At 45.8% G+C, this 17,010-nt stretch overlaps 1 protein-coding gene across 1 annotated transcript in view; it reads left to right on the top strand.

The window, feature by feature from the left end:
* WDR27 (WD repeat domain 27) overlaps nt 1–17,010 on the top strand; it is a 189,381-nt gene that overhangs the window by 2,008 nt on the left and 170,363 nt on the right. The window contains exons 2-4 of the mRNA XM_084622670.1: nt 757–958; nt 1,324–1,465; nt 11,823–11,947. Coding sequence (XP_084478796.1) covers nt 764–958; nt 1,324–1,465; nt 11,823–11,947 — 462 coding nt within the window. The 5' untranslated portion in view covers nt 757–763. The remainder of the gene's footprint in view (nt 1–756; nt 959–1,323; nt 1,466–11,822; nt 11,948–17,010) is intronic.

Raw genomic sequence — 17,010 nt, 5'->3', positions numbered from 1 at the left:
GAAATTAAATGCCAGCTCCGCCTCTTCACTCCAAGAGCCCACTCCCCATTCGTTCCTCTTCCCTCCCACCCCTGTTGCTTGCTGCTCTTCTCCCCTCCTCTGCCCTGGTAGGGAGGGAGTCATTTGCGGAGCTGCGGCTGGGAGCTGCAGCCGCCTGATGCTGGTAGGAGCCAGCCTTGGTTGTGTAGGGACTGGTGCAGGTGATGACCCAGTGCCTCCCCCACCCGCAGTAAGGCTTTAGGTGTCCGGTCAGGAGATGTGACCGGACACTGTCAGGTCCCCTCTTTGACCAGACTTTCTAGTTTTTAAAAAAATAAAGGGCACCTGGCCACCCTATATGTACTCCTTCCCCCCTCTCCCTAGGCTTCCCACGGAACTTTTTGACACATTCTGGTGACCCAATTTTGGGTCATGGTCCACAGGTTCTGAGCCTCTGCTTTAAGGTATATCTTATCTAACTTTGCATGCAGCACACTGTCAGATTTTTGGAATTGTTCTTGTAATATTGTCATTCCTCTACAAGACATCACTGGGCAAAATCCTGCAAGATGCGGACAGCCTCTTTTGTAAAACTGGGTACTCTTTATCTCCAGTTGTTCAGGGTATTTGGCACTTTCAGAACCAGGCACAATGTCCAGTAATCTGTCTCTGGGAGTATTCTATACTGGATGATTCAAAAGGCAGCAAAACAGAAAAAAACAAAAAATATTCTTAATGAGAATTTTTAGTGATATTCTAATGTGATGTTTATTTCAGCTGTCTTATGGAGAGCCCAGTGGACCTTTGTTTCACTGAAGAAGGATGTAGCCATGACATAGTTCTTGAGAAACAAATGTTTAGATCCAAAGTGCCAGAGTCTCATGTTCAACTTGCTTGTAATCTACATTACTGTGCTTTTCCTTTGAATGGAAATGAGCTATGCATCTGGAATACTGGCGATAACCCTGCTCATCATCAGGTAAAACCCAAAACTTGTGTGTTTAGATTTTCAGTATAATATTTTAAAAGTGCATTAAAATGGATGGGGGGGGGGGAAGAAAAATGTTGGGTTTGGGTACATCATTTTTTGTAGTGTAGGCTATTGTCCTTACTAGACTCCACATTTTATATTTGGAATGTGGACAATTATTTGACTGTTCTTTTGGCAAGCATGGCAGTAAGCCATAATGCAGTTTGGTGAATGGATTTTAATCATTAAAGAAAATTCAGTTTGGATGAATAATTGAATGTTGCTAGTTAGCAAATAAGAGGGGAAAAATACAGCTTTGTTTTCATCATAATTAGAAATGACCTATGGACCTAAAAAAATGTTATATTTGCCAGCCATTGCACTTGGCAGGACATCACCATTCAATCACGGCACTGGCGTTTGGAAGTAAAATCAATCCACTTCTTGTCTGCTCTGCTTCCTGTGACTATGTGATAGTATGGAACCTGGATGAGTGCACAAAGAAAGCACTACAAGGTAATGTGTTTTTATAGAAAAGTTACTTTTGAGTAGCAAGTGGTAAATGTGACTTCTTAAGGCTAGATTCTGCCACCCTTAATCATGATGAATAGTACCTTATTATTTGATTAGCCTGATAGGCATTACCATGGATCAGATCAGCAGTCTTTCTCCTGAGGGAGAGGTTTGTAAGACTCCTTTTACTATTTAACACCCTCCTGAGTAAAGGGTAAAAAGGGAAGATATGAGTGCTCAGCATAACATTTGGATGTTGAGAACAAAATTAATCAAGGAACCAAAAAACATGAAGAGAATAAATTCTTGAATTACCTATAGTCTGAACTGAATTCAAACCAATGCTGGGAGCCTCTGTAACAAACAAGAGGAATTGGAATTGCTTATTTATGAGCATAATTTCAATCTAGCTGGTATTACTGAAACCTGATGGGATGATTCATGATTATGGAACATTTAACAAAAATGGTTAGAACCTATTTAGGAAGGATCAAGTCGGCAAATGGGGAGGGAGGATGGCACTCTGTCAAAAATGGCATTACCTGTGTGAGTTACTTATAACTTGAATATTATCTTGAATGCTCATGGATCAATGTCTTAACAGATGAAGTACAAGGTGGACTATTAGTTGGTGTCTGCTACAGACCACCAAATCACAGTAGGGAACAGGATAACTGCCTCCTTACGCACTTATCAGTAATGTGTAGGGGGGGAAAAAAAGCTATGTGATCCTGGGGAGGATGTCCATTTGAGTGATGTATGCTGGAGGTCTCATGCTGCTACTACTAAACATCCTTGGATTTTCTAAACCTTATAGATAACAATTTTTCTAACTCAGTGTTGCAACCAACATAGGGGAATTCTTTTAGACCTCCTCTTAACAGATAAAGAGGAACTGATCATAGAACTAAAAATGGTAGCTTAGCTACAAGTGATCACATATACAGTGTTCAAGAAAAATAAAGTCCAGACAAGGTAGAGGGTATGTGTGTGTGGGAGAGAGAGAATATGAGAATTGGGAGTCATTTAAGAACCCCTTACTGGATGCCCCAAAAGCTACAATCAAGGAAGAAGGCCATAATGGTTAAAAATACCCTCTGTACCAGATTGATAAGTGAATGCAACTATACAAAATAAAATGTAATAACTGAAAGAAAAGGGAAATTGATAGCACAGTATATAAATCTGAAGTTAGGAATTGTAGCAAATTGCTAAGGGAAGCAAAGGGACACAAAGACCTCTATAGCCAGCAGAGTTAAGGACAATAAAAGGCATTTTAAATATATTTGGGAAACATAATCCTGACAATGGTATTGCTCCATTACTAGATAGAAATGGCAGAATTATCAATAATGCAGAAAAGGCAGAAGTGTTAATATTTATTATTCTGTATTTGGGGAGAAAAAAGTAGATGTCATAGTCTTATTATGTGGCGATGTGAAAACTCTTTTCATTCCACTCGTATCTGTAGAGGATGTTAAACAGCAGCTATTAAAGTTTAGACTTTTTTTTTTTTTAAAGCAGAAGGTCCAGATAACTTGCATCCAAGAGTTTTAAAAGAGCTTGGACCATTAACATTGATTTCTATTAAGTCTTGGAACACTGGGGAAGTTCCAGAAGACTAAAAGAAAATGGTAATTCTCGGCCTGTTAGCCTGATATTGACCCCAGACAAAATAGTAGAGCAACTGATACAGGACTCGATTAATAAAGAATGAAAGGAGGGTAATATAATTTAATGCAAATCAATACATGTTTATGGAAAATCGCTCCTGTCAAACTAACCTGATATCCTTTTTGAGAGACTACAGGTCTGGTTGTTAAAAAATAATAGGGTTGATGTAACGTACTTAGGTTTCTGTAAAGTGTATGATTTAGTACCGCTCAACGTTTTGATTAAAAGCTAAAATAATATAAAGCAAACATGGCACACATTTTCTTTTTGCGAATACAGACTAACATGCCTGCTACTCTGAAATCTGTCATTAAAACCTGGCTAACTGATAGGTCTCCCAGTGTAATTGTAAATGGAGAATTGTCATAGCGAGTCTTTCCAGTGGAGTCCCACAGGGATCAGTTCTGTACTTGTTAATATTTTTATCAATGATGTGGAAGAAAACACACAATCACAACTGAAAAAAGTCTGCAGATGATACAAAACTTGGAGTGGAAAATAATGAAGAAAACAGGTCACTGATTCAGAGCGATTTTGGATTGTTCAATCAACTGGGCTCAAGCAAACAATCTGTGTTTTGAATATGGCTAAATGTATACATCTAAAAAACAGGAATGTAGGCCATGCTGTCAGGATGGAGCATTCTGTCCTAGGGAGCAGTGACTGTGAAAAATATTTGGGGGGCATGGTGGATAATCAGCTGAACATGAGTCCCGGTAAGATGCTATTGCCGAAAGAGCTAATACAATGCTGGGATGCATAAACAGGAATCTTGAGTAAGAGTAGAAGAGGTTATTTTATCTCTGTTTGGCAATGGTGCAACTGTTGCTGGAAGACTGTATCCAGTTTTGGTGCCTGCAATTAAAAAAGATGGTGGTAACTTAGGATATGTCTACACTACGAAATTAGGTCAAATTTATAGAAGTCGGTTTTGTAGAAAGCGTTTTTATACAGTCGATTGTGTGTGTCCCCACATGAATGCTCTAAGTGGACTTAGACGGCAGAGTGTGTCCACAGTACTGAGACAACTGTCGACTTCCAGAGTGTTGCACTGTGGGTAGCTATCCCACAGTTTCTGTAGTCTCCGCCGCCCATTTGAATTCTGGGTAGAAATCCCAATGCCTGATGGGACAAAAACTTGTCACGGGTGGTTCTGGGTACATATCGTCAAGCCCTCCCTCTGTGAAAGTAACTGCAGACAGTTGTTTTGCACCTTTTTTCCTGGGTGCAGATGCCATATCACAGCAAGCATAGAGCCCACTCAGCTCACCATATGTCTCCTGGGTGCTGGCAGACATGGTACTGCATTGCTACACAGCAGCAGTTCATTGCCTTTTGGCAGCAGACAGTGCAGTATGACTGGTAGCCATTGTCGCTGTACTCCAGGGTGCTCTTTTAGTCGACCTTGGTGAGGTTGGTCGGGGCGCCTGGGCAGACACAGGAGTGACTCAGCCAGGTTATTTCCCTTTTAAGTTTTGTCTCATGGAGATTGAGTCCTGCCGGCAGTCATACTGCACCATCTTCTGCCGAGCAGCCAGGAGACGACGATGGCTGGCAGTCATACTGCACTGTCTGCTGCCAGCAAGATGTATAAAGATAGATGAAGTGGATCAAAACAAGAAATAGACCAGATATGTTTTGTATTCATTTTCTCCCCCACTCCCTCCGTGAAATCAACGGCGTGCTAAACCCAGGGTTTTGAGTTTGATCCTTGAGGGGGCCATTCTGTTTCTCCTTGATGCAAAGCCACCACCTTTGTTGATTTTAATTCCCTGTAAGCCATGTTGTCAGTCGCCCCTCCCTGCGCCAGAGCAACGGCAGACAATCGTTTCGTGCCTTTTTTCAGCACTGACGCCGTAGCACTGGGAACATGGAGCCCTCTCAGATCACCGCAGCAATTATGAGCACTATAAACACCGTGCGTGTTATCCAGCAGGATATGCAGAACCATAACCTGCAAGAAAAGCGAAACCAGGTGAGGAGGAGGTGACTGCAGCATGGTGACAAGAGTGATGAGGACATGGACATAGACTTCTCACAAAGTACGGGCCCCTGCAATGTGCACATCATGGTGTCAGCTGGGCAGGTTCATGGCATGGAACGCCGATTCTGGGCCCGGGAAACAAGCACAGACTGGTGGGACCGCATAGTGTCGCAGGTCTGGGACAATTCCCAGTGGCTGTGAAACTTCCGCAAGTGTAAGGGCACTTTCATGGAACTTTGTGACTTGCTTTCCGCTGCCCTGAAGTGCAAGAATACCAAATTGAGAGCAGCCCTCACAGTTGAGAAGCGAGTGGTGATAGCCCTGTGGAAGCTTGCAACGCCAGACAGCTACCGGTCAGTCGGGAATCAATTTGGAGTGGGCAGATCTACTGTGGGGGCTGCTGTGATGCAAGTAGCCAACACAATCAAAGATCTGCTGATATCAAGGGTAGTGACTCTGGGAAATGTGCAGGTCACAGTGGATGGCTTTGCTGCAATGGGATTCCCTAACTCTGGCGGGGCAATAGATGGAACTCATATCCCTATCTTGGCATCAGAGCACCAAGGCAGTGAGTACATAAACCGAAAGGGGTACTTTTCAGTGGTGCTGCAAGCACTGGTGGATCACAAGGGACATTTCACCAACATCAACGTGGGATGGCTGGGAAAGGTTCATGACGCTCCCGTCTTCAGGAACTCTGGTCTGTTTCAACAGCTGCAGCAAGGGACTTACTTTCCAGACCAGAAAATAACCCTTGGGGATGTTGAAATGCCTATAGTTATCCTTGGGGACCCAGCCTACCCCTTAATGCCATGGCTCATGAAGCCATACACAGGCACCCTGGACAGTAGTCAGGAGCTGTTCAGCTACAGGCTGAGCAAGTGCAGAATAGTGATAGAATGTGCATATGGGTCTTTAAAAGCACCCTGGCACAGTTTACTGAGTCATTTAGACCTCAGCGAAACTAATATTCCTATTGTTATTACTGCTTGCTGTGCGCTCCACAATATCTGTGAGTGTAAGGGGGAGATTGAGGCAAATCACCTGGCTGCTGATTATGCGCAGCCAGATACCAGGGCGGTTAGAAGAGTACAGGAGGGCACGGTGTGAATCAGAGAAGCTTTGAAAACCAGTTTCATGACTGGCCAGGCTACGGTGTGAAAGTTCTGTTGGTTTCTCTTTGATAACCCCCCTTCTCCCCCCGGATTTACTCTACTTTCCTGTAAATTAAGCACCCTCCCTTCGATCACTGCTGGCAGACGCAATCACATTCATGCATTCTTTATTTATTCATCACACAAATAGGGGGATAACTGCTAAGGTAGCCCAAGAGGGGTGGTGGTGGGGATGGGACCACCCGAGTAGATCAACTGTGGTGGTTTATCCCTACAGAGAGATGGGACAAAAAGGCCATTCTGGCACAACTTAAGGCCCACCACAGGATCCCCATGAAGTGTGGGAGCCCAGACAGTCAAAGCACCTCCCCAGTCAGGTGACTACTTCATGTGCAGTTAACTGGGCCACTTCTAGCTGACTTTAGAGCTTGCAAGATAGAGAAACTGGTGGTGTCAGTACAAGTTAACGGAGTCTGGGCCCACAGCTTAATAGACATGAGGGAGAAACTTCAGGCACCCTATTTTTTCAGTGCATCCATGAGGTGTATGTCTGTACGCCATGAGGCAAGTCCAGCTAACAATACAGAACTGCACGGACATCACGCATGTAGGGGTGGCCCTGAACTTAGCCTACCCTAATATAATTGGGTGATACAAGAAGTTATTACAGGTACTGATGGAATTAGGAAGGGGGGGTGGTCCCTGGAGGGGACAGTGGGAGAGACAGAAGATGCAATCAGAGGAGACCTCCAGGGGTTGGTTGGATTAGGTGGAGATGACAACTCAGGGGAAGGAACATCAATGCACTCAGGTAATGGTCCCAACCCCAAAAACAATGACCATAGGGAAGGGCCTTCCATGTCCCCAGTCAGTGATCCTACTCATGGCCCATGCCCTGCAGTAGCTCAAGCTAAGGACTAGCACACTCCATCCCCTGATGTAGAGCTGCTTTTGAGCTGAGCTGACTTCATTGTCAAGCAGCAGAATCATTTAACATTTGTCTAGACCTACAGATTGTCCATGTCAACAATAAAGTACACGAGCCACAATTATGAAAACAATAGCCACAGTTTGAATTACAAAGGGGAAAAAAAACTGGTTGGCAAAAGACCCACAGACCAGAGAAGACTAGCTGTAACTCTTTGTTCCCAAAAAGTTTCAACAGGAAGTGTTAAATCTGGCCCTCATGATATACTGCAAAGGACATCTTGGGTAGGAAAAAACACTGGAAATGGTGACCCTGAGCTTTTGTTGGCCTCAAGTCCACCAGGAAGTGTACTTGTAGGGACCCTATTCAAAAGAGTAAGGATGGGTTTAATAGGGTCACTGGAAAAAGCGTGCAAGGCACCAATACATCTTAGTGAGCATGGACTAAGCTTCATGCTACCCTGAGGTGATGCCCCTCTGCTCCACAAAGGTGGCAGTCATCATCACCAAGTTGATAAATGTTTTGCCTAGGTAGGGATTCTTAAAGAAATAATTGCTGGCCAGGGAACCATTTTTGTGTCACAGGTAATGGAAGACCTATGTAACTTGCTGAAGGTGAAAGCCCTAAGAACATTTGTTTATCACTGACAAACTGGCGGAGTGTTTCAATAACACCATGACAGAGATACTTAAGAAGTTTGTGGCCTCTGATCCTCATTAGTGGAATCAGCTCCTACCCTCCCTTCCGTTCTCCATGTGGGAAGTTCCCTATACTTCTATGGGATTTTCTCCATTTGAGTTGCATTATGGGAGACAGCCCTGGGGAATGTTAAATCTGATTAATGAAACATGGAAGGGACATGAATCGGTCCACCAACTCAGGACAGTATATACTGTGATTAAGAGAGAAGTTAAAATCCCTGTGTGAGTTTGCAAAGGAGAACTTGTTGAAGACTCAACATGACCAAGAGAAGAACTATAACAAAGGTGCCCATATCCGAGAATTCCAAATGCGCCCAGGTGCTGCTTCTGTTACCCAACTCTGAGTCTAAACTGTTGGCTTGGTGTCAGGGTCTCTTTCAAATAATAAGACGGTTTGGAGCTGTAGATTATGAAGTTCACCAGCCTGGGAAAAGGTAAGTCTCACAAATAAATCACATCAATTTACCAAAGGTATGGAAAGAACAGGAGCGGCTCTTCATCACTCCATTGCCCACTGAGCCTGAGCTGTGCCACAGTGGTTCTCCAGTTGGGGACTGTATCAACCGGGTAAGGCTTATGACCCCACAGGAACAGCAGATACACACTCATCAGCACATTCCCCTCTGTGTTTTTGGCACCACCAGGCCAGATGCGTCTGGTGCTCCATTATATAGAGACTGAACCTGGCCAGAAAGCGTGCAACCATTACCCAGAAAAAATGTGGGCAACTGTGAGACAAGAGCTACAGAAAATGTTGGCCATGAGGGTCATCCAGGAGTCTCACAGTGAGTGGTGAAGTCCAATAATGTTTGTACCCAGACAGGACAGCTCAACATGATGCTGCATAGATTTTCAAAAGTGAATGCAAGATCCAAATTTGATGTCTGTCCCATACTGCGTGTCGACGAATTGCTGGAGAGGCTGCCAGCTATATATTCACCCTTAACCTATCTAAGGGGTACTGGCAGATGCCCATATCCCTGATTCCAGTGAAAAAACTGTCTTTTTTTAATGCTCCTGGGCTTATTCCAGTTTAGAACTATGCTCTTAGATCTGCATGGGGCAATGGTTGTGTTCCAGAGGTTAATGGATAAGGTATTGTGTCCCCATAGTCAATATATGGCTGCTTATATCAACAATATTGTCATCTAGAGCAGAACCTGGGACAACCATATACATCACCTCCCAGTGGTCCCACGGACAGTCCAAGAGGCCAGGCTGACAGCTAACCTGGCTAAAGGTTGATTAGCCAACCGGGAAGTGAACTATCTGGGGTACGCTGTGGGCAGGGGACAGCTATGCCCATTAGTAAGGAAGATAAAGGCCTTGTCACAAGGCCAGATCCCCTCTATGAAGAGACAAGTGCACAGCTTCCTGGGGCTAGTGGGATACTATATGCAGTGGTTCACAAACCTTAGCAACCCAAGGACCCCCATTTTGATTTAAAAATTTTCAGGGCCCCCCTGCCCTGTCCCTTCTCTGAGGCCCTGCCCCTGCTCATTCCATCCCCCCTCCTGCTGTCGCTCGCTCTCCCCCACCCTCACTCGCTCTCACTAGGCAGGGGCATGAGATTGGGGTGCTGGAGGGGGATGAGGGCTCTGGGTTGGGGCTGAGTATGAGGGGTTTGGGGTGTAGGAGGGGGCTCAAGGCTGGGGCAGGAGGTTGGAGTGTAGGGGTGAGGGCTCTGGGGTGTGGCAGGGGATGAGGGGTTTGGGATGCAGCAGCGGGCTCAAGGGTGGGGCAGAGGGTTGGGGTGTGTGTGGGGATGTGGGCTCTGGGAGGGAGTTTGGGTGGGGGAGGGGACTCCGTACTGGGCAAGGGGTTGGGGTGTGGAAGGTGTTCAGGGTGTGGGGTCCTGGCAGTGCTTACTGCGGCTCCCAGGAAGTAGCCGCCAGGTCCCTGTGGCCCCTAGGTGCATGGGCGGCCCGTGAGGCTCTGTGCGCTGCCCCCACGCCAGCAGGCCCTGTCCCCGCAGCTCCCATTGGTCGTAGTTCCTGAGCTGGCACTTGGGGTGGGGCAGCTTGCGGAGCCCCCATGGGCAGCCACAGAGACCTGGCGTCCGCTTCTGGGAGCCACATGGAACCAAGGCAGGTAGGGAGCCTGCCTTAGCCCCGGGCAGGCAACTCTACTAGTGCCTCTTGCACGCTGCTGATCAGCTGTTCCCTGGCATGCAGGAGGTATTGGGAGGGAGGGAAAGGAGTTATCAGCGGGGCCCTTGGACCTCCTGGAGTACGCTTGCGGAACCCCAGGGGTCTGCGGACCCCAGTTTGAGAAATGCTGCTGTCGGTTGTTCCTACCCAACTTTGCCACAATAGCTGCACCCCTAACAGGCTAGTAAAAGATGCCACACCCAGAAAGATCCAGTAGACTGTGGCCTGTGACAAGGCCTTCCAGGCACTAAAAAAAGTCTGTTTTATTACACCTTTTATAAAACAGGAACCTGTTTTATTACACCTTGACTTTTTAAAACCTTTTATTTTACAAACAGACGCATTGGATGTTGATCTTGGAGATGGATTGTTGCTCCTCTCCCCCTACTTCTTGCATCCTATCGTATATCATAGCAGGAAGCTGTTTCCTTGAGAAGTCCCCTAGTCAGTGATAGAGAAGGTGCTGTAATGGTAAAGTTGGCTGTTGAGGCCTGGCTTTGCTTCCTGTGGGGCCAACCATTCCAGCTAGTGACAGATCATGCACCCCTACGATGGCTACGTTCTATAAAGGATCACAATCACTGAGTCATGTAGTGGTATTTGTCCTGCCAACCATACCGCTTTGAAGTACTGCATTGACCCAGTAAAGGTCATAAAAATGCAGCCTTCTTTTCCTGAGACTGAGGGAACTGTCAATACAAGCAAGCCCGGTGACTGAAAAATTATGGGGAAGGGTGTGTGATGCAGTCTACAAGCTTCACATGGAAGCAGGGTGGGGAGTAGACCAATATGGGACAAGGGTGGCTTTGCCCTTCAACAGGTGCAAGGCATATTGCCAGTGGAGGAAGAGTTCAAAGGAGCACTGGTAGCACAGGAAAAAGTGGGGAGTGAGCTGCATATGGAATCAGGAAGCGTGGCTGATGCTGAGAGCTGTGTGGAGAGTGGCAACAGCTTTATGAAGGCTGTGCTAACAGGAGGGACTTTGGTGCCCCCTCCTCTCCTTGGGGATTTGAAAGCCTTAAGCAAAATTGACCGAACACAGACAGACTGAGGAGAGTCTGCTAAACCAGTAATCACGCCCCAAGCTGAGGAGATTCAGACTGGTATGAAGTGACCCAAGTGGAAACATATTTTGGGGTAGCTTAGTAACTGGAGCTGGGCACTTTGATATATGCTAGGGCCCTCGGATCTGGTGGAGTGGGTGGGCCCGGGTCCCCCTACCTTGGGCCCCACTTCCCCCTGGCTCCCTTGTAGTAACCAAGCTCTGGGGGAGCAATCGCAGCACAAGGGGGTGATTGAGGCCACAGCTGGTGCCCTCTCAGACAACTAGAGCAGCAGAAACTGTAAAGCAATGACCAGACCACTAGGCAAGCTGGTCATGAGACCTTCCTGCTTTTGATACACAAGTTAACTTGTAAGATGTCTTCTCCCCTGGCCCCCCCAATATTCTGTTATAAAAAGACAAAAAATGGCAAGCTATTTTGGGCTACATTTGAAAACTGGATGATTTAAATGTTTTTAGTATAAAATTGAGCAAACAGTTCATTCAGATGGTTCCCTAGAAGTTGTCTCCTGAATGTTAATTATAAATTTGGAGGTGAAAGGTAGTAATTAAAGAGTGAAATAAAGGGAATAAAGTCCTGTTTTAAATGAAAAGCTCAACACATCCTTAACTTTTGAGTGGCTATTGACCTGTAGTAGCCATTCAGTTACTAAATTTATAGTTATGCTTTAAATTTAAAACTATATTGAAGTGTTTGAATTTTTGTTTTTATGACACAATACTAATCTTTTTAAAATTATTATAGGGTTAATGCCTCGAGGAATTGTTATAGGAACTCTTTTGGGAATGGTGCTTTATGTACGATTTAGTCCAGATGACCAGGCTGTGGCAGTATGTGCTGGAAATCGGATATATATGTTAAATGCAAAGGTGAGTTGTCTTTTCTCTTGAAAATAGATGTTAAAGATTCTAGAAACATGTTCACTTTCAAATTAAACCATACTAATTAAAAGCAACATGTTTTTCAGAAAACCTGATATTTATTGAGCAAAAATGTTCATCTGCTTGTAGATGAAAATTGGCATGGCCTAATGCGTGATATTAATATATATCCCAGACAATATTAAGATGAAGTTACGGTTCAGAGTATGTATCAGTAACTTAAGGGTAGAAAACATTACAGGGATGTTGTAACTATTCCCAAATTAAGCGTTATAAACTGAGGAAATTCAGAATTAAGGTTACTTTTAAAAGAAATCATCATAAAGCCATCGCAGTTAGTACATTACTTGTGTGCCTGCATATTAGGCTCCTTGCGTCAATGCTGCATGTGCTCACCAGGAGTACTTTTCTCAATGCACAGTGTTGTGCACCGTGGGTAGGTATCCCAGTGTGCAACTCGTCACTATCCCGTGCAATGTCTTTGGGGAAGTTTTGGCAATGTGTGGTGAAGCAGAAACAAGTCGAGTATGGTGACTGGGAGCAAAGGGTCAACTTTCCAGCATGCAACTTTCTCCATCCCATAATGTCATTCATATCCCATAATTTTTGTGCCTTATTAAAAAAATCCCATAAACCTGCACGGCCCTCCTTGCTGTCGTCCATCTGTCACAGAAAAATGGAATGTCCACAGCTCTTTACTACTGTCATGAGCATAGCAAGCACAGGACAGAATCCTCCAGTATTTGCAGAGCTGCAAGAAGAACCAAATCGGGGGACAGGACAATTTCATGGAGGACACACTGCTGTGGGACATGGCGAAAATTCAAGGTTGTTGGGTGGCATTCATTCATGGAGCAGCTGCGGACAGTGAAGTGCTGCTTCTCGGCCCAAGAAACGAGCACTGATGGGTTGGATCACATTGTAATGCAGGCTTGGGATGATGAGTAGTGACTGCAGAACTTTTTGGATGAGCAAGGCCACATTCCTGGATCTGTGTTGCACTCACTCCAACTCTCCAGTGCGTGGACATCAGAATAAGAGCAGCACTGACAGTGAAGATATGAGTGGCAATCTTACTGTGGAAACTTGCAATGCTTGATTGCTACCAGTCAGTGGGAAATCATTTTGGAGTTGGAAAATCCATTGTGCAGGCCGTTGACACCATAGGCACCGACTCTGTGGAAAAATTAGCGGGTGCTCTGCACCCACCAGCAGCCAAGCTCCTCCTCCCCCCCCCCGAGCTCACCGTGTTCCTGCTCCTCCCCCTCCCAGCACTTCCTGCCCGCCGCCTAACAGCTGCTTGGTGGCGCTTAGGACTTTCCGGGAGGGAGGGGGAGAAGTGGGGATTCGGCGCACTCAGGGAAGGAAGCAGTAAAGAGGCGGGGCAGGGGCGGTGACTTGGGGGAAGGGGGTGGAATTGGGGTGGTGCAAGGGTGGTGTAGGGGCAGGGCCAGGGGTGGGGGGTCGGCACCTATCGTTGACATGCAAGTATGCGGGGCCATTAATCCCCTCCGGCTCTTGGCAATTTGCAGGATGTAATGGATGGATTTTCAGCAGTGGAGTTCCTGAAATGTAATGGAGTGATAGATGGCACACACATCCCTATTTTAGCACCAGGCCACCTTGCCCCAGAGTGCATCAACAGAAAGAGCTACTTTTCTATGGTTATGCAAGTGTTGGTGGATCACTGAGGATGCTTCACCAACATCAACATTGGCTGGTCAGGGAAGGTATATGATGCTTGTCTTTTTAAGAACACAGGACTGTTAAAGTTACAAGCTGGGACTTTCTTCCCCGACTGGTGGATTAACATTGGTGATGTTGAAATGCCAATAGTGATCCTGGGGGCCCAGCCTAACCCTTGTTCCTGTGGCTCTTGAATCTGTACACTGGCCACCTCAATAGCACCAAGGAAAGATTCAACTACCAGCCCAGCAGGTGTAGAATGATAATTCATAGAATCATAGAATATCAGGGTTGGAAGGGACCCCAGAAGGTCATCTAATCCAACCCCCTGCTCAAAGCAGGACCAATTCCCAGTTAAATCATCCCAGCCAGGGCTTTGTCAAGCCTGACCTTAAAAACCTCTAAGGAAGGAGATTCTACCACCTCCCTAGGTAACGCATTCCAGTGTTTCAACACCCTCTTAGTGAAAAAGTTTTTCCTAATATCCAATCTAAACCTCCCCCACTGCAACTTGAGACCCTTACTCCTCGTTCTGTCATCTGCTACCATTGAGAACAGTCTAGAGCCATCCTCTTTGGAACCCCCTTTCAGGTAGTTGAAAGCAGCTATCAAATCCCCCCTCATTCTTCTCTTCTGCAGACTAAACAATCCCAGTTCCCTCAGCCTCTCCTCATAAGTCATGTGTTCCAGACCCCTAATCATTTTTGTTGCCCTTCGCTGGACTCTCTCCAATTTATCCACATCCTTCTTGAAGTGTGGGGCCCAAAACTGGACACAGTACTCCAGATGAGGCCTCACCAATGTCGAATTGAATGTGCTTTTGGTAGATTGAAAAGACAATGACATTGTTTCCTCACAAGACTGGATGTCAGTGAGAAAAATAATCCCAGTGGTTGTAGCTGCCTGTTGTGTCCTGCATAATATCTGTGTGGCAAAGGGGAAAAAATTGCCACTGGGGTGAATGCAGAGGAAGGAGCCTCAGTAAGTGTCCGAAGGCGGAGCAGCTTGAACAACCAGGCACAAGGGCTATTAGAAAAGCTCAGCACGGAGCCATACAATTCGGAGTCCTTTAAAGAGCACTTTAGCAGAGAGCCACAGTAGTGTGTTGTGGCGCACTGTGTTCTACCTGGCCCTGCAGTGTTGGAGTCTGTTAGGAATTGTGTGGTGCTTGGTGCACATCTATGACTATAACACTGTCAATGCACCTATTGGTTTTGTGGTGCTTGCTGTACATCTATGATTTGATTGTTACGGTGTTTGTCCCTGTTCCTGTGAATTGTCAAGTTGTACAATAACAACTAAGTGGGTGCTTTCACTACCTCTTGGCACTTTGCAGCGTATGTTGTGATCTAATGAAGATTAAATTATTTTCCAAACAGAATTTAATTGAGTAACAAAACAACTGCCAAAAAAAAAAAAATCTGTGCAATTTTAAAGCAAATACATTTAAAAACTTAAGTTCTGGCCCATTAATTTATTAAGGGGAAATAACATTCATGTCCATTTTGGCTACACATACAGCAATTGTGGCTCGCACAGGTCAGTGTATGCGAAACTGTGGTTGTCCTTACTGTCCCCCAGTGTGGAGTGGTAGGGGTAGGGATGCGGCCCCAAATGCCATGTGGAATCTTGAGGGTGCTGTAATGGAGTTCTGCATGGACTGCAAAGATATGCAAGCCTGTGGTTGTTGAACCTGTAGGTCCACAAGAGTCTGCAGCATCAGTGTTTGCTGCCGGCGAAGCCCCATTATGTCCTGGTGCGTCTCCTCCTTTTTCCTGCAGGGACTTCTAGGCCTTTCTCTTGTTTATTTCCTTCTCCATACAGTCTGCAATATTCAACCTGCAGGCCTTCTATTCGTGGTCTGGTGCAGCAGTGGCTTGCAGGATCTCTCTGAACATGTCATCCTGAGTCCTCTTCTTTCTCCTCCTTATCTGGCTAAGACATGCTGCAGGTGCAGAAAGGGATCTCCTCAAGGGTGCAATGACAACTGCTGAAGTATCTTTGTCAGTATAGTCACAAAGAAAGCGAAAATTAAGATTCAGAACACCCTTCCCTTGCCCCCCTAAAATTTTCAAGAAGACATGTTTATTGACACTTGTGCTTCAGAGCGTTTGTGCATGACACCACTCACAGTACCAGCCATGGTTAGTATGACCCACCAGGGGCAAGGGGAAATGAGTAGGGATTTGCTTAGTTATCTGAAACTATTTGCATAGGGCAATGACACTGAATACTGGCACCGTTTTCCACATGTAGTGGTGATTTTAGTCAATATCTCACTTCTGAGAATAACAAGGGGACAAAGAGGACAGCTGCTGCTGGTGTCCCTAACATGGATCCGCAGGATTGGTGCTACCTCCCCAGCTTTGAAACAGTCTCTAGGAGGAACTCTTTCTGTGTGCCAGACCCGCAAGGGGTCTCATTCTTCCTCCAGGGTAGACCACACAGCCTCACCTTTAGGACTCCAGCACTCCTGCTTCACACCATGAGCTCTGTTTAGCAAATCCAGATGTGATAGGCTCCTGTTGGAGACTTGCACACTCTTCAGGGATTAATGCACCCCCTGAAGCATTTGTAGTGACACTCAAACAGTGTTACCAAAACAGTAGGGTTTATTAGTTAACTGGAACACAGCATAGGAAGTCCTCCAGGTTAGCATAGAGAACTGAAGATTAAAGCATAGCCCAAGTCCATTCTGGTTATCCCTGAGACCAGCCATGCTATAGTGAACCCAGTTGTTCAAACTCTGTCTGTTTCTCAGTCCGACCTCTTTGGTCAGATCCCAGGTGAGAGCCCCCCTCCTTCCAGCAGCCAACCCTTATCCTCCCACCTCCCCAGTCCTTTGTTTTCAAGCTGGGGGCTGTTGCTCAATTTCGCTGCTGAGAGATGTGGAAATCCATCTCCTTTTGGGTTGCTAGATGTCCATTGTCTTCTTGAATTCTCCATTGATAGGGGATTGGCCTCAGCCAGTCTTTTTTTTTTCTTTTTCCCCCCAATGACTCATTCAGCCTCAGACAGCAAGGCAACAATCATACCATTGTGTCTTAGCCTGCCCTGAGAGCAAACAGTCCTTTTCCACCCCTGAGTAACAATTAAGCACATATGGGAAACTGAGGCGTGCATGTAGGGTTCATAAAATTATTACAGAAATTTCCACTTTGCCAGTGCTAAAGGCACCTGGCCTATTTGCCGCTAGCCTGTTAACTTAGGCAGGCACCACTGCAGTAATCACAGGCTGGCATGAGAAAGTTTCATACTGTGGAAGAAGAAATAAGGCTGCCATCCCTAGAAGCCTTCAGGAGAGGATTGCAGGGTACTTCTATGAAAGTTTCATCCAGGCTCTCTCAGGAGGATGCAAGGGACAT

Source organism: Lepidochelys olivacea (genome assembly GCF_965140295.1).
Source record: "Lepidochelys olivacea isolate rLepOli2 genome assembly, chromosome: 3".
Lineage (NCBI taxonomy): Eukaryota > Metazoa > Chordata > Testudines > Cheloniidae > Lepidochelys > Lepidochelys olivacea.
Note: the sequence above shows the minus strand (reverse complement) of the source record. Positions and strands in the feature narration are given on the sequence as shown.